This window comes from Orcinus orca, chromosome 19, assembly GCF_937001465.1.
Source record: "Orcinus orca chromosome 19, mOrcOrc1.1, whole genome shotgun sequence".
Taxonomy (NCBI): domain Eukaryota; kingdom Metazoa; phylum Chordata; class Mammalia; order Artiodactyla; family Delphinidae; genus Orcinus; species Orcinus orca.
Genome location: NC_064577.1, coordinates 13,533,478 through 13,558,873, shown reverse-complemented (window position 1 = coordinate 13,558,873; position 25,396 = coordinate 13,533,478). Strand labels below are relative to the sequence as shown.

General features: G+C 40.9%; 2 protein-coding genes across 4 annotated transcripts in view; one reads left to right on the top strand and one right to left on the bottom strand.

Annotated features, from left to right (window-relative positions):
* Positions 1 to 9,346, bottom strand: part of CFAP52 (cilia and flagella associated protein 52) — a 36,805-nt gene extending 27,459 nt beyond the window's left edge. Inside the window, exons 1-3 of the mRNA XM_033422859.2 lie at positions 9,214 to 9,346; positions 2,905 to 3,104; positions 2,382 to 2,518 (exon numbers count right to left, since the gene is read on the bottom strand). Of these exons, the coding sequence (XP_033278750.1) occupies positions 2,382 to 2,518; positions 2,905 to 3,104; positions 9,214 to 9,292 (416 nt within the window). The 5' untranslated portion in view covers positions 9,293 to 9,346. The remainder of the gene's footprint in view (positions 1 to 2,381; positions 2,519 to 2,904; positions 3,105 to 9,213) is intronic.
* Positions 9,347 to 10,026: 680 nt separating this feature from the next.
* Positions 10,027 to 25,396, top strand: part of STX8 (syntaxin 8) — a 240,041-nt gene continuing 224,671 nt past the window's right edge. Inside the window, exons 1-3 of one of the 3 annotated variants that reach the window (XM_033422863.2) lie at positions 10,027 to 10,163; positions 16,974 to 17,073; positions 22,262 to 22,356. In XM_033422863.2, coding sequence (XP_033278754.1) covers positions 10,147 to 10,163; positions 16,974 to 17,073; positions 22,262 to 22,356 — 212 coding nt within the window. In that variant the 5' untranslated portion in view covers positions 10,027 to 10,146. The remainder of the gene's footprint in view (positions 10,164 to 16,973; positions 17,074 to 22,261; positions 22,357 to 25,396) is intronic. The other 2 variants (XM_049701681.1, XM_004266848.3) reach the window with 2 other exon arrangements.

Genomic DNA, 25,396 nt, shown 5'->3' with positions numbered 1-25,396 from the left:
CTATACATTAATGAATGGGTAAGGAAAATGTGGTATATCCACACAACGTGAAAACAGTCACAAAAGGCCGCATATTGTATTATTTCATTTACGTGAAACATACAGAGCAGGCAGATCTATACACACAGAAAGTAGGTTAGTGGTTGCCTGAGGCTGGGGCAGGGGCAGTGGTGGAGCAGGAATTGGGAGTGATGGCTGATGGGCACTGGGTTTCTTTTTGAGGTGTTGAAAATGGTCTAAAACCTTTGTGGCAAAGGTTGCACAATATAACACGTAAAAAATGTCCTTGGGGAAGTATTCTGGCAAAAAAAAAAACAAACAAACCCACTCAACTAACCACTATACTAAAAACCACCTGACTGTACATCTTGAATGAGTGGATTTCATGGTATGTGAAATGTATCTCAATAGGGCTGTAAAAAAAAAAAAGAATCCAAGTGCCTCTGGACAGTAGAACTCTTCATGGTGGAGGGGATACAAATTTTGAATCCTTCTGCATAGTAGGACAACACACTTGCTTTGTAAACCATGAACAGGTATAGCTTTAATTTTTCAAAAACAATTTTAAGATTTAAAAATAAATAAAAGGCACCAACATAGATAGCTGGCCAAATAAATTCCAGCATATCCATACAATTGAATAGCATACAGTTGCTGCAAAGAGCGATATGTATTGTCCACATATATACACATAGAAGATATCCTTGGTATAAAGTTAGTCAAAAGCAGGTTGTAGTACAACACTGATAGTACAATAACATTAATGCAAAGGCTTCACAGATAGGTTACAAAATATTCAAAATGTATGCATATGCAAATTCTAGAGTGTCCACTCTAGTTCCCAGCACCCCTTCTGCTTCTCCCCCTCTGTGGAGACGCCAGGTGGTTTGGGTAGAATGGACCCTCCCACACGGTCAGGGTTGACCCATGACTATACAGAAGCAATCAACAGGACCCCATGCTTTTCACCACCGTGACTATTCAGGGATGGGCATATTGCATTTTCCTAGTACAGCAAAATTTGTTTTTCTTTCGAGAAGAAACTTTCTTGAGAATGTTTTTCTCAACATCTCCAGTTTTCCGTAAGCAAATCTTCGAGAGCCTAAAATCAAGCTTAAGATTACAGAGGAGATGACAGTTTTGCAGATTAGTCTCGGTTAAGGAGCCGTTTTATTCTCCCCCCAAGGCCTAGCCTTAGCAACTCTTCAGCAGGGTCTGGGGGTGGGGGGTGATAACTGCCAGGCTTGAAAAGCCTCTGGGGCTGGGACCCAGGCATCAGGGGTCTTATTTCCTCAGGTGATTTCAATGTGCACACAAGACTGAGAACAACTGCCTTAAGTTGAGCTAAGAATGTTGATAGCTGATTTCTGGATGCATTTCTTACCAAAAAAAAAACCCAAAACAGTCAAATGGGGATAAGCCAGGGAAGTCTGATTATTTACACGGCAAGAGAATGACCGTGAAAGGAGGAAATCTCGTGATGATTTTGTTGATTTGCTATATATTAAGAGAACTGTCAATATGCAAGTACACACAGATGTAAATTTCCATTGTAATTAACCTGTGGATCTCAAACAAGAAAATATCTGTGAAAGTGCACCAAAGTATTAAATCCTACACAAACCTCAGGTGTTATTTTTCTTCTATAAATGATGTTCCTTTAGCATTAACACAGGAATAGGTACTACATTGATTTTTATTCCTAATATAAGGCTTTGAAATACTTTTCCCCCCACAATTTCATTTGTATGTATTCTCTCCCTACTAAACTTGACTGTGAGATCCTTGAGCGCCAAGATCATGTCTTGGTGAGGCAAGTTAAAAAATTTAAAATGCCACCTCTGGAGTCACACTGCCAGGGTTTGTCCCCCAGCTCTGCTACTTAGCAGCTGGTGAGTTTAGTTCCTCATCAGTCATATGGTTCCAATAGCTCCCACCTCATGGAGTTGTCATGAGGCTTAAATGAGATAATGAAGTCAAGTGACTCAGCACACACGTGTCCCATAGTAAGTGCGCAATAAAAAAAATCAGCTGTTGTCTATGATGAGAATTATGGTGACAAGATGATGTCATCTTTTACAGCAATGGTTCTCGATTTAGTTGCACATTAGAATCACCTGGGAAGTCTTTCTAACTCTTAAGGCCGAGTGGTCAAAGTCTCTGAAGGTGGAGCCAACCCTCAGTAATTTTCTAAAACTCCCAGTTGATTTCAATGCACTGGCAGGCTTGAGAATCAGCATCCCATAATATTTTCGTCACAGCGTTTTCACACCACACACGCTCTATAGATGGGCAAACAGAGAATGTTAGAAAGGAGAGGGTACTTAACACATCTAGAAATATGCAGGGCGGAAAATAGGTAAGTATGCTTAGTTCATTACCTTCCATCATCTGGGCCTCCTAGTGATACCAAGTACAGATCATTTGGTGAAAAGGCCAGAGCTTCAATTTTGCCCTTGTGAAGCGATAGCCGAGCAATCAGCTCCCTTTTCTTATAATGCCACAAAATGATATCCGCCTGGGAGCAAGAATACACTGTCAGATCACAGACAGGCTTTGAAAGAACTGGAAGAGATAGCTACCCCTCTCGGTGAGAAATAATCATTCGTCACTTTTCTAGAAATTAGAGCAGGTCTTACAAACACGACAGCAACAAGATGGACACAGTTGTAATCAGGGACGTTTGTTTCTGAGCATTACCGGTCACAAGTTGCACCATCGGGTATAAAACCACCAGGTTCCTCCGCTCTCAGCCTGATAGGATGAAAATGAGTTCCGAGAGGGTTCAAAGGAAGAGGAGGAAGGGTGTAAACAGGGTAGCACAGAGCTATTCTGAAGTGGGCAGTTTTTCTTGGGAGGCACTGCTAAATCTATTGAGAATGAATGATTTTTTAGTTTATTCACCTTGAAGCCCATGAATGTGACTTGTCCGGAAGCAAGGTAAACTCCGCTCTTGGAGATGGTCACACAGGAGACATTGTTGCCATGACCGTGTAGGAAATTCTGTTCCTGAGTATTTAGTGCCTGAATGAGGATGGTGCAACCCAGAGGATAAACCAGATGCTCCTGGTCGGGATGGCATTTTAGACCAGCGGGGACATGTCCTAAAAGAGAGATTAAAAATAAGAGTAAAAAATTAAAAAATAAGTCAGGGGCAGAAGTGGCTGGTGGTTTTTATTTAAATTGAGCACAAAAGAACGCTTTTGAAATAAGCCTTAGTTCAACTAAAATGTGTGTGTTGTGTGTGTGTGTGTGTCAGGGAGGGGTGATAGGTAATTTTATTCCACTGACAAGAAGGTTGGTCTAATAATATATAAGCTTCTCAAACTTTAAGGTGCATAAAAGTCCCCAGGGGCTCCGGTTAAAATGCAGATTCTGATTTTAGGTCTGGGGAGGGCCCGAGATACTGCATTTCCGACAAGCTCCCAAGTGATGCTGGTGTTGCTGTTGCTGGTCCAGGAACCTCACTTCAGACCTAGGTCCAGTGTTTGTAATTCTGATAAGCACAGAGCACATGAAGCAGGAGAAGCCTGTCTGGGTGAGCGCATAGCCATAGGGAGAACGTGAATTCACTACCTTGGGCGGAAGTTTGGTAAAGATAAAAATTGGGGTTTTCGTTCTAAGTCTCTGGCAGGCTGAAGAATCCTAGGACTTCTCATAGTGAGACCCCAATCCTCCAGATATTTGCCAAGAACCACCTCAACAATTATAAATCTTTGTAATATGTTCTAATATGAAATAGACATGAGTCCTCCCTTGTTACTCATCTTTGGTCAGAATTGTTTTGGTTATTTTTCATATCTATTTTACAATATACACTTTAAAGTCAGCTTGAGTACTTGAAAAACTCATGTTTGTATTTAGGGGAGTGGCATTAAATGTATAGATTAATTTAAGGAAAAACAATTTTTATAATAATACATTATATGTCCTTTCTAAAAGCAGGGTATGTTTTTCCATGAAGTCTCCTTTTATGCTCCCTGGCGGCATTTCTAATGTTTCTTCATAAAGATCTCACACATTTATTTTGTTTACTTCTTGGTAGTGTAACATCTTTTTTTAATTGCTATTTCCTTCCCCATCAGAAGAGTCACAGATATTTATTAATATAGTTTTCTGGTCCTTAATGAACTCAGCTTTTATATTTAACTCCCTCTGGAATTTAGTTTGATGCATAATGTGATTCCAGTAGCTAGACAGATTTTTTTTCTTCAAACGGCCAAATATATTAATTGAATAAATGATTTCTTTCACTTTCATTGTGATCATCGCTCCTTTTTTCTGCAGTCAGTTCTCATAATACTAAGGTTTGTGTCTGGGGGTGATCTTGTCCTTGTGAAATGTATACTTAGTTTTTCTCATTGCAGCCTCCTTATAAACAATTATATGGCTATCCATAGGGTAAAAGTAAACTTAGATCCCTACTTCACACCATCCATAAACAATACATTCCAGATAGATCACGGACCTAAATGTGAAAAACAAGACTTAATGTACATACAAGTCGTATGAAATGACTAGAACGTGACACAAAAGAGCAAATCCTAACAGCGGAGGCCAATATGTGCATCCAGTTATGTTAAAAATCACAAACTTCCTGGGAGTTCCCTGGTGGCCTAGTGGTTAGAATTCTGGGCTTTCACTGCCGTGGCCCGAGTTCAATCCCTGGTCAGGGAACTGAGATCCTGAAAGCCACATGGCACAGCCAAAAAAATAAATAAATAAAAAACTAATGACAAAAGACAAAATGAAAAGAAAACCCAAACCAGGAGAAGATATTTGCAATGTCCGTAATAACAGACAGAGAATCATACCCAGCAGAATATATAAAGAACTACCATGAAGCAATAAGAAAAATACAAACTGCCCGTCAGAAAAATGAGCAAAGGCTATGAGGAAGCAATTTATGATGGAGGAAATTCAAAAGCCAGAAAACACATAGAAAGATATGCAGCTGCACAAGTGACCAGGGAAATGCAAATTATATCCAAAACGAGATACCATTTCATTTCCATCCTAATGGCTAAAATTAAGTAGGCGGACAGTACCAGGCATTAGTGATGTGCAGCAAAGGCAACGCTCACAGACTGCTTAATGGGAGGGTAAATTGGTAGAATTGCTTTGGAAAATGTGTCTGTATTGAGCATCATTGAATACATGTACGTATCCTAGGACCGAGATCTACTCTTCAGTATATAACCTAGAGAAATACTTGCAGTTGTGCTTATGGGCCATGTACAAAGGTGTTCACTGTGCCGTTGTTTATATTAGTAAAAAGTGGTAAATGAATAAAAACCCATCAACAGGGAAATAGATATTTAAAGCAAATTAAATCATCACCCAAGTAATGTTGGGTGAAAAAAAGCAGGTTTCAAATGTGCAATAAAACAGAAGATTAATCTTTTTAAAAGATTATAAAATATAAGAACATGTAAACATATACAATTTATATATAGTATATCACATATAGTATATTTAATATTTTACATATATAGTGAAATTTTAAAACATAGCTGGGAAGGGTACACTAACTTCAGGATAATGGTTGTCTCTCTAGAGGGAGAAAGAATCAGACAGTGTTATAGGAGAGAGAACTGAAAATGTACAGTACCTGGAAGATTCAAGTACACTTACATATTTACACCCTCAAGTTAAAACTCATAAACTATCATGTAACTCTACAATGAGTGCTAGTGTCACCATGATAAAAGGGGCTTTGCTTTTGCTTCTGATTTGTTTCCATGTGAGAGCTACTAAACTCCATTACCTGGTGTTTAAGGCCTCCAAAATCGAATCCCAGGCTCTCTTTACTGTATTATCCTGCCAGTCCATGACACTGAAGCCAGCCAAGTGTTTGCCATTCCCCAACTGACCCCACACTCTCCCCCTTCCTCCTTGGCTCACCCTATGTCTGTTCCCTGGGATATTTACTCACCGACTCCTACCCAACTTTAAAGACTACTTGAGGGCTTCCCTGGTGGTGCAGTGGTTAAGAATCTGCCTGCCAATGCAGGGGACACGGGCTCCAGCCCTGGTCCAGGAAGATCCCACATGCCACGGAGCGACTAAGTCTGGGCAACACAACTACTGAGCCTGCACTCTAGAGCCCTCAAGCCACAGCTACTGAGCCCACATGCCACAACTACTGAAGCCCGCACGCCTAGAGCCCGGCTCCGCAACCCGCAACAAGAGAAGCCAGGGCAGTGAGAAGCCCACACGCACCGCGATGAAAAGTAGCCCCCGCTGGCCACAACTAGAGAAAGGTGGCGCGCAGCAAGGAAGACCCAATGCAGCCAAAAAAAAAAAAAGAGACTACTTGAATTAACCTTTGACCCCATTCAAACCTAGAATAGAAGCTTTCTCCCACACTTTCATAAAACTTTGGTTATTTTCCGACAAGTAGTATAGACTTTTTACGTAAACGTGTTGCATTGAAGGCAAAATTACAGGAAACTCAGTCACTTTTTACCAACAAACCCATATAACTACAGCCCGGATCAAGAAGCCGATTATAACCACACCCCAGACATTCCCCATCTGCCTTCTCCCAGGCTACATCTCCCCAAAGGTAATTGCTGCTTTGACTTCTATTCCTGTAAATTAATTTTCCTCATCTTAGAACTTTATATGAATGGAATTATACTGTACAGTACGTATTCTGTCACATCTGGCTTTTTTCATTCAACATTATGTTTGTGAAATCTATCCACATTGTTGCGTGTAGCACTACAGCGGTCCCTCTGCATCGGTGGAGGATTGGCTCCAGGAACCCCGCAGATACCAAAACATGCGGATACCAAAACACGCGGATGCGCGAGTTCCTTACACAGAAGTGTGTACTACAGTCGGCCCTCGGCATCCGTGAGTTCTGCCAACCGCGGACAGATTTTTCTGCCCTCTGTATGTAGTTCATTCTTTTTCATTGCTTCAGAGTAATCCATTCTATGAATATACCAATTTATTAGTCCTTTCTACTTTTGATGGACATTTTGGTTGTAGTTTTTAGCTATTTGAAATAATGCTACTATAACCATTCGCATATATGTCTTTTTGGTATACATTTTGTATGGCATTTGGAGGATACATCAAAATTCTTTAAGATGTACTCAGAATTTATCCCAAGGAAAAAGTTAAAGAGTTGAAAGATTTAGCTATGCAGATGTTCTTTGTAGCATTTAAAAATAAATGCAAAAAAATGTAAGGTATACTAAATTTTTAACAGGACATTGGTTAAATAAATTGGGGCATATCTATGCAACAGAATATTATATTAAAATTATGGCATAGAGTATATTTACTGCTAAGGAAAGATTTGCATGGCACCCTACGTGGAAAAAAAATCTGATTATAAGAGAATATATCAGCATGAGACCACTTTTGTGGAAAAAATTTATATGTCAATGTATATTTCAAAGGATCATACCAAAAGTTTAACAGTGATATCTTTAGGATATGCAATGATGGCTGATTTTTTTTCCATTTCGCTGTATTTTTCCAATTTTCTAAATTCTTGTTCTTAAGTATGGCCATGGATTTACCCCTGTATTACACTGTATTCTCGGTGCACAGCATACTATTTGGCACAGAGTAGTTCTAGATAAATGCATATTTGACTCTGAAAAAATATAAATTGTCACAAAATCAAGAAGGTAGAAACAATTCAATTAAGTTTATTCAATTTTGAAAGGCCAAGATAATTGCCATGGGAGACACTGAGGTATAATTGACCATATATTTGGTCTTTGAGTGCCACAAAACAGCACAAATTCAGTAGCAGGGCTCTCTGCTGGTCACCATTGTGACCCTTTGCCCTCATAGCAGGTCATCCACATCCTTTACCAATGACCTGGTGATCAGCTCTAAAGAGGGCCAGTATCTGGATGCACTAAATGCCCACTTTCTATCAGAGACTGTTAACCTAAAACGAAGACTCAAGAGCCAAGTCCTAGAATGTGCTAACACTTTAGCCTTTGATTGTTCTGTGTCTACATTACCACAATTTTAAAGATTTCAGGCATCACAATGCACTTTTTTAAAAGTTTGCTTTTTTTAAAAAAATAGATCTTTATTGCTTCACAATACTGTGTTAGTTTCTGTTGTACAACGAAGTCAATCAGCCGTATGCATACATATATCCCCTCCCTCTTGAGCCTCTATCCCACGACTCTAAGTCATTGCAAAGCACCGAGCTGATCTCCCTGTGCTATGCTGCTGCCTCCCACTAGCTATTTTACATTTGGTAGTGTATATATGTCAATGCTACTCTCACTTTGCCCCAGCTTCCCCTCCCCACTGTGTCCTCAAATCCATTCTCTATGTCTACTTCTTTATTCCTGCCCTGCTACTAGGTTCATCAGTACCATTTTTTATTTTTAGATTCCATATATGTGCGTTAGCATACGGTATTTGTTTCTCTCTTTCTGACTTACCTCACTCTGTATGACAGACTCTAGGTCCATCCACCTCAGTACAAATAATTCAATTTCGTTTCTTGTTATGGCTGAGTAGTAGTCCATCGACAGATGAATGGATAAAGAAGATGTGGCACATATATACAATGGAATATTATTCAGCCATAAAAAGTTTGCTTTTTAAAAAATGCAACCCATTGCTTGTTTTCATCCTTCTCAGAAAACCAAACAGCATTTCCCCCCTTCATGTTGCAAATAGGAGGGGGTCATAAGTCAGATTTAGGCAGAACAACCAGGCCTCCTCTGACCAAAGCATCTCTCCTCTCCAGCTCCCCCTGGCGTCCTCTTCGCCTTCTGTCGTGGACTGAAATCCTCACCATTAGAATCCCCCCTCCCCCCCAGCCCCTTCTCATTAGTACATCAGAAGGTGGTCCCAGGGGCCTACACGGATTCTGTAGGTGGTTACCGAGGGGCAGGCAGTATTGCGGGTTGTGTGGGGCTTAGAGCCAGGGGAGAGCTGACTATTGGGAGAAGGCTTTCAAGTCACACTTACTTATCCTTAAGGAGGAGGAGGCATTTCGTTCCTTTTAGGCAAAACCCATCCCGTTCTTTGAGGCTTGGAGTGAGGATGTGACTCTCTAAGACTTTTGGGGAGGAGGAGCTCTCTGGGTCCCCAGTGCTTCGCCCATGCCAGCGTCCCAAGCTGCCTTCCAGGTGCTACCTGGGGTCTCACTCTCCCTGTTTGCACTACGTGTCCCTGGGGTTCCTAAACCGCCCAACCCAGACGTGCTCTAGGTCTCACCATTGAATCCGATCACGGCCTCAAGCTCCAGCTCGGCCACCTCAGCCACCTCATCCTTGGGCGAAGTTTGGGTCTCCATCACCCGGAGACTCCGCTTACGTTACTCTCAGCCTCCAGAGGTGCAGCGTCTTCCGGTCGTTATGGTAACGGACTTGCGCATGCGCGCCAGATCAACGCCTGCGCTGAAACCCAGCCGAAGGAGTTCGAGTCCTTCTGCTCTCTTGCAAACGGAAAGAGCCGTTCTTTCTACCTTCTAGTATTTCTCTGGAAATTTAAGGGGCACTAAATGCACAGAACTAATTCCCTCCTGTCCCATGTAAAGAGTGTGTGACCTTTGGGGTAACTATATAATTAAGCTCCTAATGGCATTTAAGAATTGAAGAATTGCCTCTGATGGGAAGGCTGCTATAAGACAATATATAATTGATACTTCTTTGGGTCCCATGTTTGAAGCAGGACAAAAAGGTTTTTTTAACTATACTGAGGTATAAATTATATAGAGAATTTACTTAAAGTGGGCTTTAGTAAATTTATATAGTTGTGCAACTATCACCACAATCCATTGTTTGTTTGTTTGTTTGTTTGTTTGTTTTTGTTTTAAGCAGGATAAAATGTTAAGTAACTGCTAGAGGTCTTGAGGTGCTCCCACCTACCTGGGAAAAATGCTTAGATTTTGTTCAAAAACAATTTTATTTTAATTGCACCCAACTGTTCGCGTCTCTTAGTGGGACCCGATTGCTCCAACCTACAGTTCCCCGGGGGAGCGCTTTCCTTTCTTCATCACAGTTTGGAGGCCTTGGGGTACGTATATTCACTGTGCAAACTTCAGGTTCCCGTCGCGCACGGGTCGAGCCGCGGGGTGTGAGCCGCGCGGGCCGCCGTAGTCAGCTGTTGCGAGCAGGAAGTGTCCGAGGAGTGGGTGGAGACTGCACCATGGCCCCGGACCCCTGGTGAGCCCGGGGAGAGGGAGGCTGCACGCGGACCGTCCCGGGGGAGGCCGTGCTGCTGGGGAACGGGCGGTCGCTAGGCATTAGGGCTGGAGGCCTTTCGGGATGAGGGGAGGGGAGCAAGGCCCCTTCCCCTGCTGCCGGGGACGGGGTTTGAGGGGCTGGGCTCTGCCGCATCCCGACACCCTCGGTCTTGACAGGGGTGGCCGGGGCGGGAGACCCGGCGGACCCCTGAGGAGCTGAGTTCCAGTGCCGAATCTCTGAGCATTCCTTTAGCCCTTCTTGGCTGCATCTCCCGGATTCCCGCCCATCGTGGTTGTGGAGATGGCTGATGTAGGCTTCCCTGGACTCCTGCGAAAGTGAAGTCCGAGTGACCTTTTTGTGGAACGCCAGTGTATCTGGTGAACCTTCTTATTTCCCAGGTGGAGAAACCGAGGTTCAGAATTCATGGTCATCAGCGAGTTAGTAACCAGTTGGCGCTAGCATCTAGATCTTGTGGGCCCTTCAAAAAACTTAGAGGAATCTGGGAGGGAAATTATGCCGTTGATAAGGTATTTTAGTACCACGAAGACTTGCTATGGCAGCAACTTCTGCAGTAAAACAATAGGTGATAAGGGCCTTTTATTCAACAGTTAAGTCCCAAGGACTGACTGGATGATGAAAGACACAAGTTCTGATACGAAGAACCTATTCCTATAGTGTATTGGACTTGAGCTTTTTGCTTACTAATTTAAAATGCTATAGCTCAACACGGTTCTTTTGGAGAATATGTCATATTAGTAACTTGTAACATAGTTTATTGTTTAAGTTGCAGATAGTCTGGATATTAAGAGATTAACTTTGAAAAATCAAAGTTAATCTACCTGGGATCTAGATTATCTGGGCCAATGGCTTAATTGATTTAACACTAATTTTTTTTCACCTTATTTTAACACCCCGATAGAAAATTTAGAAAATATTGAAAATTTGCAAAGGAAAAAACCCCCATCTTTAACTCTTATCATTTGGAATAATTGCCACTGTTGATTTTTTTAAATTAATTAATTAATTTTTGGCTGCGCTCTGTCTTTTTTGCTGCGCGTGGGCTTTTCTCTGGTTGTGGCGAGCGGGGGCTACTCGAGGGCTTCTCACTGCGGTGGCTTCTCTTGTTGCAGAGCACGGGCTCTAGGCACGGTCTTCAGTAGTTGTGGCTCGTGGGCCCTAGAGCGCAGGCTTAGTAGTTGCGGTGCACGGGCTTAGCTGCTCCGCGGCATTTGGGATCTTCCCGGACCAGGGCTCGAACCCGTGTCTCCTGCATTGACAGGCGGATTCTCAACCACTGCGTCACCAGGGAAGCCTGGCACTGTTGATTTTTAAAATGAATTCATTACTTTGTATAATATATGTGTGTGTGTCTATATATATGTGTGTATACATATACACACACCCCTGTATATTTTACAAAACAGGGAACATTCCTCCATATCATTAAATATTCACTGAAAACACAATTTTTTTTTTTTTTTTTTTGCGGTACACGGGCCTCTCACTGTTGTGGCCTCTCCGGTTGCAGAGCACAGGCTCCGGACGTGCAGGCTCAGTGGCCATGGCTCATGGGCCCAGCCGCTCCGCAGCATGTGGGATCTTCCCGGACCGGGGCACGAACCCGTGTCCCCTGCATCGGCAGGCGGACTCCCAACCACTGCGCCACCAGGGAAGCCCTGAAGACACAATTTTAATGGTGCTTAATAGTGCATCATATGAATGACCTTGATGCACTATGATTTAATCATTCCCCTCTTTGTACCCTTTAAAAAATGTGAGGGATTTTTTGGGTTTTATTTTTTTTAATTACAAAGACTGCCCTTTTGTTCCATCTCTTATTTCCTTGGCTCACTCCCTAGAAGTGGAACTACTGGGTCCAAGGGCTAAGTTGCCCTCCACTTCCTGGAAGCTAACTCCCTCATTTTACACATAAGGTAGGAAATAAAGCTTAGAAATAAGGTAGAGGCCCCAGGGTATCCATTTAGGTTGGTAGAAGCTATCACTGAACCCTGGGCCTCTTCCACAGTTAATGTTGAAAAAGCACTGATAAGTTTTCCTGTTCCTCTCAAGTAGTTTGACTCAGCAGCTTTCTCATTTGTTGAAAGTGAAACAATGAGGGACTGTGCTGTGCTAGGTCAGCTTCCTTGCAAAGTAGGTTGCTGCTCACGGGAGCAGAAAGGAGTATGGAATAGGACTTGGAAAAATCTATAAAACAGACTTGACTACAGCTTTGCTCTCCTGCTATTGAAATAGCATAGCTCAGTGATGCTTTACTCCTGAGTAGCGTTCTACTGTTTAGAAATGGAATATGGCTGTCACTCTCTTAATGGCATATCAAAGCCAGTGGTAAGCTCACTGTGTAATAGAAATAGCTGGTGGTGACTGTCTCTGAATGGGTTCTTTGCTAAAGTTAATCAGCTTTACCACTTTTTTTCTCTCTGTTCCAGTTCCACAGCCTCTGTCATGGCATCACCATCCTCTTAGGCCTAAAAACTCTAATCATCTACTTTTTCCTCACTCTTCCTATCAGATTGTTCACTAATCTCCAGTATTTTTTTTTCTTTTCTTTTCTGCCGTAGCCCAATCCTTTATAGCCTTATGGCTTACAGAGAGTAAATATTGGTGGCTGGTTACTGCGTTGAGTAGCCGGAGAAGTCTTCTACTGGTCTCTTGCCACTCTTCTCTCATCCCCCCAGTGATTTATGTACGTGGAGTTCAGGTTACTTTTCCTAAACTAGTATTTTAGGTACCTGTGTGCTTGATTCCATCATGAGGTTGCCCATTACAGCTAGGCCAGTGGTTCGCAAGCTTTGCTACAGATTGAAATCACCTGGGGAACTTTACAACTCCTCACGTCCAGGTCAAACCCCGTGCGAATTCAATCAGAATGATGCCTGGGGTAGGAGCCAGGATTTTTTTTTTTTTTTTAGGTCTTTGGTGATTCAACTGTGTAGCAAAGCTTCAGAAATGCTCTTTAGAGCTCAAATGAAAGCGTGAGGATTATGAGGAAGACATCTGGGGTTTGGGCATCAGCGTTTCATGTAACCTCTTCCAGGCCTCACTCTATGTGTACAAGTGTCCCCTACACCTCTCAGATTCTCTGCTAAAAGTCAAAGCTTGTCCTGCTGTTCAAGGCTCTGCAGAAACTAGCTTCGACTCATCAATACCAGTTTATACTTTACCCTCCTACCCAGGACCACCACTCAGCCGACCGTGCCAGGCTCCTACCCTCCCTTTCATCTTTGTTCCCGGTGCCTCTCACCTCGTCTAGAATGTGCTCCTCCCTCTTGTGGGAGTGAGAGGCCTGCTTTGACCTTGTGGTTCAGCCCAAGGTGTAACCTCTTGGCCCAGCCTTATCAGATCTGTCTCGGCCAACAGTAATTTCTCTCATTTCCGAACTCCGGAAATATGCACTCGCCATTTATACTCCGGTCCCAGACCTCAGAACCTCTTTTCATAGATGACAACATGCAGGGAAAAAGAGGAAAATGTGGTAAACCTGGGACCAGGATCCAGTTTTTCTTATCAGCCTCCCTCCTACTTTCTTTTTCTTTCTTTTTTTTTTTTTTTAATATTTATATATTTACTTTTGGCTGCCTCAGGTCTTAGTTGTTGGCCCACGGGCTTAGCTTCCCCACGGCATGGGGGATCTTAATTTCCTGACCAGGGGTCGCACCCGCATCCCCTGCGTTGGAAGGCGGATTCTCAACCACTGGACCACCAGGGAAGTCTCCCCTCCTACTTTCTTAATTGTGTATTGTCTTATATCACCTGCTGTCTTTTGGTATGCATGAATATATGTATATGAATGATGCTACTTTAGATTATAGCGGTGAGTTGCCAAGGATCCTACTGTTAGCGAACCAAACTTGGGTTGACTCGCCCGCATGCAGCAAAGCCAATCTACTGATACAATGTTGCGGTGAAGGAAAGTGCAGCGTTTATCGCAGAGCACCAAGCAAGGAGTCTAGTGCTAGTGCTTAAAACATCTGAATTCCCTGACGGCCTTCAGGGAAAGGTTTTTAAAGACAGGGTGAGGGGGCTTCCCTGGTGGCGCAGTGGTTGAGAGTCCGCCTGCCGATGCGGGAGACACGGGTTCGTGCTCCGGTCCGGGAAGATCCCACATGCCGCGGAGCGGCTGGGCCCGTGAGCCATGGCCACTGAGCCTGCGCGCCCGGAGCCTGTGCTCCGCGACGGGAGAGGCCACACCAGTGAGAGGCCTGCGTACCGCAAAAAAAAAAAAAAGGGTGAGGGAAGGGCGTTGTGGGGTCGTGATCAGCTCGTGGACACTCTTCTGATTGGTTGGTGGACGGGTAATTGGGAGTCACTTTCTGGTTCCCGTTGGTCTGGGGTCTACGTGCCTTTTGGGCAGCATACAGTTACTTCTCCCACCCGGCGGGGGTTTCGGTATCTGCAAAGCAGCTCAAAGGACACGGCTCAGAATATTATCTATAGCCCTTGAGGAGTAACCAAAGGTCCTTGACTTTAATGGCTAAACTATTATTATTTTGTTTTGCTTGACTGTATTCCTGCTTCTCACTTCTCTGATTAAATTTACTCTTTGGAACTCAGGGAAGCCCTAGGAGACTAGAGCTTTTCTATAGATGAGAGGCAGGAGGAGGACAAGGGGATGGGGGTCTGTTCCAGGAAGGCCCCATAGGGTTCTGCTCAGTTACACTACCTCATCGGATCCTTATTAAATTTAAAATGTACAGCTCTTAGCATAGGACCTGGCCCAGATCAGATACTCAGTTGTTAGCCATAGCTGTAATTACTGTAGTAAGACTCCTAAGGGAAACGACTGGAGATTGTTTATTTTTCCTTCATTCAGAGACATTTGCCAGGTCCCCTCATTGTTCAAGTGATATGTGGGAATTCAGAGATTTTAAGAAATGGATTGCTTATTTTTTCAGACAAAAATTGGAACATTAGGTTAAACAGATTTTAATATTTTTTTGAAACTTAAAAATATTTATTAATTCATTTATAATAACAATAATCAACCTATTACATGTCAGTATAAATCATGTTTTTAACAGAAAATATCTGTATTTTCCAAAACAAGAGAAAATAAGTGAGAAGAGTGGCATTGTTTTACATTAAGTTCTTTTTACATAAATTTACATAACATTTTTTTTATTCAAACAGAAAGTCACAAAAATTATAATCATCCTCATCAGTTCACTCAGTCCCATGTAATTAATTCTTTTTTCATCTTTATCTTTTCTTAACACTTTTATGAATTCATCAGTTTCCCATTAGAGTTCTGAAAATGCTTATTCATTCAGTTCAGCAGTATAGTCAGTTACCAGAAACCTGTACTTGTCAGAGTCTTTTCCATGAATTCCTTGAAGATGAAACCCTTTTATAGGAACATTTTTGCAAAAGCATCAGAGTACACCCAGAACTGTCTGTAAATGACAAAAGACTTAAAAATGACCACGGTTAAAGATTTGATGAAAGTTCATAATAATGCAATTGACAATGAAATTTAGTTATTTCTGAGATATACATTTTAAAGTAATAACTAGAATTATGACTTACAACATTATACCAGAACATATAAGATTTTTAGGAATTTCATGTAATGTCTGAAACATTTATATTAACATATTTCCATACAAATAACCCAAAGAAAGTTTAGTATTAGTTTTTAAAAAAATTTTTTAATTTAATTGTATTTATTTTTTTATACAGCAGGTTGTTATTAGTCATCAATTTTATACACATCAGTGTGTACATGTCATTCCCAATCGCCCAATTCAGCACACCACCATCCCCACCCCCACCGTGGCTTTCCCCCCTTGGTGTTTAACATTAGGTTAAACAGCAGATTTTAATATTTTTTACTGGGCACTCCTGGAAAATAGGTTCGTCGTGTATTCATAGTCCCTGCCTTTAGGAGAGATGAAATGTGTGTACACACTTAAGTATTTTCTGTAAAACAGATAAAAAGTAAAAAGGCTGTAAGCGAAGGAAAAAATAAGGGACTATTGGGGATTGATTGTGAATCCTTCAAAACCCCCAACACTGTTGAATAACAAATAGAAGCTCAGGACCTGCTTTGAGAGAATTCTGGTAAGCTTAGGAGTCAGGTGGGTGTGTGTCCTTTGACCCCAGAGCATCGTCTTACCTGCTGATCTGTGTAGCTCTTCCCCAAATAGCTGCTCACCTGGCCTGTCACTCTCCATCCCTTTATCCTGCTTTATTTTCCTTCTTAGCCCATAGCAACACTTGACATACTATGTTTTGGTTTGTTTGATGCCTTTCTCCCTTCGCTAAACTCCTTGAAAGCAGGGACTTCGTCCATTTTGTTCCCTGCTCTATTCTCCAGTGCCTGGATCAGTACTCAGCACAGAGGCGGCCCTCCAGAAATGTTTGCTGAATGTTTTGTGAATGAAGGAATCTGTATGCTTTATCAGCGGTCAGATAGCACAGTGGCTAGGAGCAGAGGCTCAGGGCCAGGCAGCCTTGGTTTGCAGCTGGTGGTACCCATAGGGCAAGTCGCTCTACCTCTTTGTGCCTGATTTTCTCACATGTATGATGGGGATGGTGACCCACCTCCCAGTGTTCTTGTGTGGATTAAGTGAGTTATTACAAAGGAAGCTTTGAGAATTGAGCCCAGCCTGTACTAGGTACCATTCAACCCTGGTTGCCATTACTTTTACAATTTTCATCCTCCCTTCCTGTTTGCATTTGTGACTAGAATTACAAACTGAAACTTAGATTATGCAGAAATTTCCTTTAAAGAACCTTCAACATTTTTCTCCCTTTATGACTTTGATGCAGGTTCTCCACCTACGATTCTACCTGCCAAATTGCACAAGAGATTGCTGAGAAAATTCAACAACGAAATCAGTATGAAAGAAATGGTGAAAATACAACCAAGGTAAGACCAGGAATGAGTACTTCAAATGATTTGTTTGAGCTCTGAGGTCTGAAAACCCTCCCCTTTCTGACTCTGTGTGTATGTGTGTGTGTATGTATAATGGCCTTTATGCTTACACATGTCAAATTGACATTACAACCAATCAGTTAATAGTTATTTAATCACTAGGACTAAATGAAGCATGACATCTCTATAATTTCTCCTACTTTACCTTAAAAAGTTTCTAACAATTTCATAGCGTAGTTCCAAGGTTGGCACACTTTCCCCCAGATGGTAAATCTGTCAGGCTTTGCAGGACAAGAGGCCAAGTTCTCACCTCTTTGAGTACCCATTCTCGACAAAAGGATAATAAACGTTTTTGTTTTTTTACATTTTACATTTAAAAATGTAAAAAATCATCCTTCGCTTGTGGGCTGTAAAAAACAATGGTGGGATTTGGCGAGGAAATATGGTTTTTAGAAAACCGTGAGTCCATGCCAATACTTTTGATTCTAATCCAACATTCACAGGTTTCTTTGTAACTTCCCCATTCTAAATTAGTATTTTCCTTCCTTCTCCTGCAGTGAGAACCCAGGTTTCCAGAAGCATTGATATGTTTTTGCTCATTTGGTCTCTCTTAGAGTTTATAGAAAGTAGTTTCAGAATCATTACACAAGGGCCACTACAGACAATAAGTAAAGTTTGAGTTTGTGTCTTTATTATTATTTTTTTAAAATTTAGAATATCCCCCTAAGGATACTGAGGTTATTCTGTTCTAAAGCTATTAGAATTGTTTCTTTTTTTTCTGTGTCTTATGCTCTCCTTTGTATCTATTGATATTCATTTTCAGGGTTTGCTTTTCTTCCCTACCCTTGCTGATACAATTTTTAATATGTAGAACATTTACATAGTTCAGAAGTCAATATTATATACAAAGGTATACTCAAAGTCTTGTCCCCATCCCACTCTTTTCCATGCCTTCTTCACCTGCTTCTTAGAGGTAACCTTTTTTTAAAATTAATTTCTCATTTATTCTTCCTGTGTGACTTCTTGCAGAAGTAGGCATTCAGGTGTGTGTGTGTGTGTGTGTGTGTGTGTGTGTGTGTGTGTGTGTGTGTGTATTCTCATTTCTGTTCCTTTGACACAAAAGTTACTCTTTTGTATCTTGCTCTTTTCATGTGATAATATATGATAGAGATATTAATGCACTGAGATCTTCTCAGTTTTTCTTAGGGCCTTATAGTCCTCTGTTGTGTATACTCTAGTTCATTAACCTGTCTCCTAAGAATGGGCATTTAGAGTGTTTCCAGTCTTTTGCTGTTATGAATAATGCTGCAATAAATAGCTTTGTGATTTTTTTTTTTTTTGTATTTGTATTTGTGGAGGTTCTTTTAAGGGTGAATTCTCAGAACCAGAGCATATGTGATTTTTTTTTTACCTGTTGCCAAATTCCCCTCCACAGGAGTTGTCACCTTTGGCTTCACAGCCTGGCCAGCAGAGGGCGCTGTCAATTTTCTGAATTTTTGCCAACCCTATATAAGTGAGATAAAATATTTTAGTGTAGTTTTATTGTCTTCATTTTTTTAATTGAAGCATAATTGACTTACAATATTATATTAGTTTTGGGTATACAGCATAGTGATTTGATATTTCTTCTTTTTTTTTTTTTGCGGTACGTGGGCCTCTCACTGTTGTGGCCTCTCCCGTTGCGGAGCACAGGCTCCGGACGCGCAGGCTCAGCGGCCATGGCTCACGGGCCCAGCCGCTCCGCGGCATGCGGGATATTCCCGGACCGGGGCACGAACCCGTGTCCCCTGCATCGGCAGGCGGACTCTCAACCAGTGCGCCACCAGGGAAGCCCGATATGCATTCTTAAAATCACTTATGCCATTGAACATCTTTTCATATATTTATAGGATGTTTGTATTTCTTCCTTTATGAATTGCCTGTTATATACATGTCCTTAACCTAGCTTATTATTTCTTAATTTCCAAGTGTTCCTTATATATATGTTAACTAAGCTTTGATCTGGCATATTTGGTGCAAATATTTTTTCTATTAATTTGGATTTTGATTTTATAAATGACTTTAAAATATATGTATACACTTTTAAAAAATTTTATTTGAAATTATCACTCTTTTTATTTATGGCCTTTTCTTATAGGAGAAGGGGAGATACTGCTTAGAAAGGCCTTTCACACCCAGGGATTATAGAAGTACTTTGCCTAATAATCTAAATTTTCCTCTTTTTTATCTTTTTTTAAAACACATAAATCTTTATAATATTTGAAATTCATTTCGTGTATTGTAGGCATCTAATTTTTTCCCATTTGCTAAATTATTAATCCCCCCAAATATGAAATAGTCCATATTTCATTCACTAAGTTCTTACACAACTGCACTGTTTCTGGACCTTCTGTTCTGTTGCACTAATGAAGCCATTGGTAACTGCCAGCATCATACTCTTGTAGTTTTTTGTAAAGATTTAATATCTAATTGTTTAAGGCCCCCTTAGTTATACATATCCATGATCTTTCTATATTTCCCTTCATTTATCCTCCTTTTAGAGCAATTTTGCATAGCTTTATTAAAAAGAATTTTGGGGGGCTTCCCTGGTGGCGCAGTGGTTGAGAGTCCGCCTGCCGATGCAGGGGACACGGGTTCGTGCCCCGGTCTGGGAAGATCCCACATGCCGCGGAGCGGCTGGGCCCGTGAGCCATGGCCGCTGAGCCTGCGCGTCCGGAGCCTGTGCTCCGCAACGGGAGAGGCCACGGCAGTGAGAGGCCCGCGTACTGCAAAAAAAAAAAAAAAAAAAGAATTTTGTGCTGTGCCTCAGTTACCATCTCCTCTCCAATAAAAGGACTGCAAATAGGATTTGGGGTAGATGTGTAGTATATTTATAGACTAAACTGGGGAGCATTTACATTTTTGCAGTATTGAGTGTTTCCTTTCACTCATTCCATCAGCAGTATTTCCTGCAGTTACTATACACCAGGCACTGTGCTAGATATTTTTTAGATTTTGTTGATATTGTTAATGATGTTTTAAAATCATTTTTAAAGTTCTCCCTATTACTTGAATTTAGGAATGCCCTCGATTTTTTCGTTTTGTGATTGATCACCATCCTGAATTCTTCATCTGTTTCTAGTCATCTTTTAGGTGATCCTCTTAACTTTCCCAAACAGACTGTTATCAGTCTGCAAATAATGATAATTTCATTTCCTTCTTTCCAGCCCTTATGTATTTCTTTAACTTGTCTTATCATGTTGGTTAGAACTTCTAGACCAAAGTTAAATAATATTGTATTTAAGGCAGCACTGACTGATTTTTAGTTTTCTTTGTTTTTGTTTTGTTTTGAATTAATTTCTCCCATGCTGTGTTAATCATATGTTTAGTCTGTTTTTAGTAATTAACACTGTTAGCTTTATTATTAGATTTTCTAACATCAAACTATTCTTAAATTACTCAGATAAATTCTACTTGGTGATGGTATATTGTCATTTTTAATGTAATTCTGAATTTGCTTTGCTAAAATTTTTTAAAGACTTTTACATTTATAATCCTTAAGGGAGATTGGCGAGTAGTTTCTTTTTTTCTGTTATCTCTGTCAGCGCTTGTTCCCAGGGTTGTGTTAGCTTAAAATATGAATTAGGCTTTCCATCCTTTTCTGTGCTTTGGAAAGCTTCTGTTAAATTATCATAATGGGACATTTCTTCTGATTATGAAAGCAATAGTTTTCTTATAAAATATTAAGAAATCCCACTCCTTAGAGATAACTACCCTTGATGTCTTGATGTCTTTAGGTCCTGGGTTGTTTTTTCTCTATGTGGATGACACTTCTTTTTATGACTTGATTTCTTTTTCTTTTAATAAATTATGATGGGTATCTTTCTATGTTAACAAATATAGATTTCAGTCATACTTTTTTTTTTTTTTTTGGCCATGCTGCGCCGCATGTGGGATCTTAGTTCCTCGACCAAGGATTGAACCAGCGCCTTCTGCATGGGAGGCATGGAGTGTCAACCACTGGACCGCCAGGGAGGTCCCCAGTCATACTTTTTAATGGCTACATATTCTTTCATCTGTTGAATGCTTTTGATCTTTAATTTCGTAGATTCTTCTTAGACCTGGGGTGTGTGTGTGTGTGTGTGTGTGTGTGTGTGTGTGTTCTTTTGTTCATTTGTTTGTTTGTTTTGCTGTTTACTTCTTGAGTGAGGAGGGGTCTGCTTTCCTTGGTGTGTCCCCATAAACGTTGTGGGTGGTTTTTCTGTGCTTCCCAGGGGTATTAGAATAGTTAAGGTGAGATTTTTCTTGGCTGCTAATACCTTTGAGGGTTGCTTGATGTGTGTAGCCCTTGGCCAGCCTCTGCTGTTGCGCTGTATTTTCCTTATGTGACCCTGCTAATCTAAGGAGAGAGCCCCTGCTTCCACTGCAGTTGTATAATTGCTTCTTTTAACAAGGTAGCAAACTTGTGAGAGTGCCTTTTTAAACATATCTCCAATTATATCCGCGGTTGACTGTGTTTACTTTACACGGGCGATTCTATTTTTCATATTTTTAAATTCCTAAGAGGCTTCCTCCCCACCTCTCTACCATCCTTTAAAAAGGCAGCACTTAGAGTCACAAACAAAACTTTACTCTGGGTTTGTAAATTGGAGAAAATTCACACCTCCTGGAAAAAGAGTCCCATGCGGTCAACACTCCTCTCGTATAAAAAGGACACCCTGCTATAAAACTTTTAATGGGTTGTAAGTGTACCAGTGTGTTTAGGGAGGAGTGGCCGGGATGGCAGTGGGACTTGACGTCTTGTTCTTTGCAGCATGGTTGAGGGAACCGTGGGGCTTTTGCTGGTGAACAAAGACTGGGGACATTCAGTTTCCTGCGTGGCTCCGAGGTAGACCAATAGGATCCGAGGGTGGATGCTCAAGGGACAGAATTCAGCTGATTGAGAGGGCAAAGTGACAGTTTCCAGTCAATGTCAGGGTTCAGGTGTGGACCGGCTCACCAGCTGGTCAGGTCATAGGTCTGGGTGTGAGCATTAGGTGGGTGGCTGGCCCAAGTGACTGTTAAGATTCCGTACAGCCCTGAGGTTGTCGTTGCAGCCCTTCTTTGATTGAATCATAGTTTGTACAGCAGCGTTTACATGATATTTTTAGGAGACCTCACACCTCTGGACTAGCATTCTCAGGCTGTGTTCTTTTCTTTTCAGCTTACCGTGACAATCAGAGCTTTGTTGCAGAAACTGAAGGAAAAGATCGCCCTTTTGAAGGACTTATTGCTAAGAGCTGTGTCAACACATCAGATGTATCCATGTAAACATTTCCACCTCTTGCTAGAGTGGGAGGACAAGCAGTCTTATTTTAAGAAAGGAAGGAATCTGGGCCACCCAGATTTTTCCACAGCTTGAGGAAGACCTGGTTTCCAAAATATTGCCTATAATCTCAATTTCTATTTTAAGCGTCTGTTACATGTTTTACAGTGAATATGCTGGCGATGCAAGACACGCGGCAGGAGTTAACTTAGTTGGGTGTAACCTTAATAGTGCAGGAAGCTCATGCTTTCTGTCAGTGCTGTATTGACACCGAGCCCCATGTTGCTACCTGTCTAGACTGCCTTGAAGGTGGTCCAGCAGGAGAACTTCCATGACACCCTTGAGTTGTGATTCTGCTTCTGTAGTTCCCAGAGTTTTGAACGATTCGTTTTCTTTTCTGAGAAGCCAGTACCAGTAGAAACGATGCATTTTTTCCCCCAATTATGTAGATTATTGAGATGTTACTTCTTTGCCTTATTGTTCTAGAGGTCCAGACAGTACCCCTGTTTTGGGAGGTAGGAAACACTTGCCTGAAGCAAGTCATGTCATCACCTCAGCCTCCCACCAACAATGTCGAGAATTAAAATATTTCTTTCTTTTTTCTTCGGCCGCGCCATGCAGTGGCTTGTGGGATCTTAGTTCCCTAACCAGGGATCCGACCTGGGCCCCGGCAGTGAAAGTGTGGAGTCCTAACCATTAGACCACCAGAGAACTCCCCAAAATATTTTCTTTCTTTCTTTCTTTCTTTTCTTTTTTTAAGAAATTCATAATCTGATCAATTTAGTAAAATACACTTGACCTGTTACATAAACTAATCCTTTAAATCCGAGTTTAAAACTGACCTCAAACTGGCCCTCTCTTACCTTTTTTGTCTTTAGTTTGTACCAAACTTTGGTGTCTTGGGAAATGGTTGTTATTGCCCAATTTTAAACATGGGAAAATGTAGGACTATAGCTTTTTAGGTAAAACAATAGAAGATGTTTTAAAAAATATTTTTCTCCAAGTATCACCACTGTATGTCACCAGGGAGGGTGGTTTAGATAGTTGCATGATTTCCAGTGTGCACTTATTAAAACACTAAGGTTTTAAATATAAGTTTAATTTCAGTAAACAATTGGGCCCTTATTTTTAACACAGTTGGAATATTCTGATATGTTTCGTTTGTAACTTTACCCTCCATCTGGCATCATTTGTTACTGCACAGTCTATTATATAAGGAGTTTTTATTTTATCAAAATGCACAAGTCTTAATATATAGACCTCAAGTTGGCAGAGCTGTGCTCTCCACTTTCAGTACTAAGTACTTGGAATTCTGCACATGGGATCAAGGTGTGCAAACTCATTTTAATATTACCTAAATCACATGTATTAGAAACGTAGTTAAATATTGTTTCCCAGTGTAATATTAATAACTTTATTTGCTGATAGGTAACTGATTATTATTCATCTTATAATATTTATGTGCTAAACCTATAGGGCAAGAAGATATAAATTAATAACTTTTACTTTTTTCTATTAATAATTTCTGCTAGTTATTAATTATGGGGTGTACCAAGCACGCCACGGTCATAATTGACTTTGTTTTTCTAAATGCTTGCAGTCTGACCATATTTTGAAATTTCATAGACTCTGGTTTTGTGGTGATCTCAGAATTTGCTGAATGAAACACCAGGCATTTGAAAACACCAGAGTTGTTAAATACTCTGAAAATATGAAATATTTATGAAAATATTTAAGGACCATCATGTGAATAATTTAGAATTTCCCAGGAGAAATCAAAAACTCGTCTGGAATATAACAGCTTTCTTTAAAATCTAATTATTTTTTTCAAATAATTGGGTCTATTTCTACTGCAACCAAAACTAGGGATGGAATTCAGATAATCCACCCCATGGGGGCGCTCATAAACCTCTGTATTTTCAGGGAGACCATTTCTTAGATAGAATGGAAAGGAGGCAGCTGAACCTTCTTTACAAAAGAGGTATTGAGGCCAAAGCAAACTTGCACCTCAAGTCACTGATGAAGTTGGAAAGAAAGGACAGCATTGCAGCAGAGTAATTTTTTCACACCGAGGAGCAGAATATTTAAGAGCTTAAGTAACTTGCCCAGACCCCACTGCTAAGAAATGGAAAGCTAGGATTCCAATGCAGGGCTGTCTGAACCCAAAGCCACTTGTTTAAAAGCTGAATTCTACTTCAGTGATAGAATACAGTCCACTGTCACGTGGCCTGTCTTCAACTAGAGTTCCCTATTGCTTGGCATGTTGCTGTAATGCCAAGACAAATCTTGTTTATAATGCAAATCCTCAAGACCCTTCTTAATCATCAGAAAGATTAAACAGTCTTCACTGTGGTTTATTAGGTATACTTTATGATGTTGTAATTCTTAGAAAAATTTGTGTCCATAAATCGCCGGGAGAGTGACTTTTTAATCCTTTTTCTTGAGGCATAATTAATGTTGGGTGACTTTTTTAACGTGAATATTTGAAAGCCACATTTCCTTACTGTGTTGGGTAGTTGAGTTTATGGCACCTTACTTAATAAATTTATGCCTTTCTGCATTCGTGAAGTTTTCCAGAGAACACTAGGAGTTGCCAGAAAGATAAGTCCTATGAAAATGCCTTCCAAACAGTTAAATTCTGGGAGGTTAGGCCTAAGATGTTACTGCTCTTTCCTGAAAAAGTATTTTTCTCTGGCAAGAATAAATGTGAAATTAAAATGAAAGTGGCGTGCTTTCGAATTGGTTAACTTGCAATTCATAATTGAAAGTCCTGCAGCCAGAGAGTTGAAAATTGCTGAAATACATTAACTTCTGTTCACGGTGCTTCTTGGAGATGGGGATTATAATGGCCTCATCAGCTGAGAAAAGGTGGGTTTACAGGAGGGCGCGTAGGAAATTTCAGGGAATGCTAAAATTATTCTTAGAATTAGCTTTAAATGAAGCTTGTCTTTTTGTTGGGTTTTTCAAAGGCAACACTTCTGGTACTTTAAAAAGAATTTTAAAAAATCACTTTACAGAGGGGTTCAGTATCAA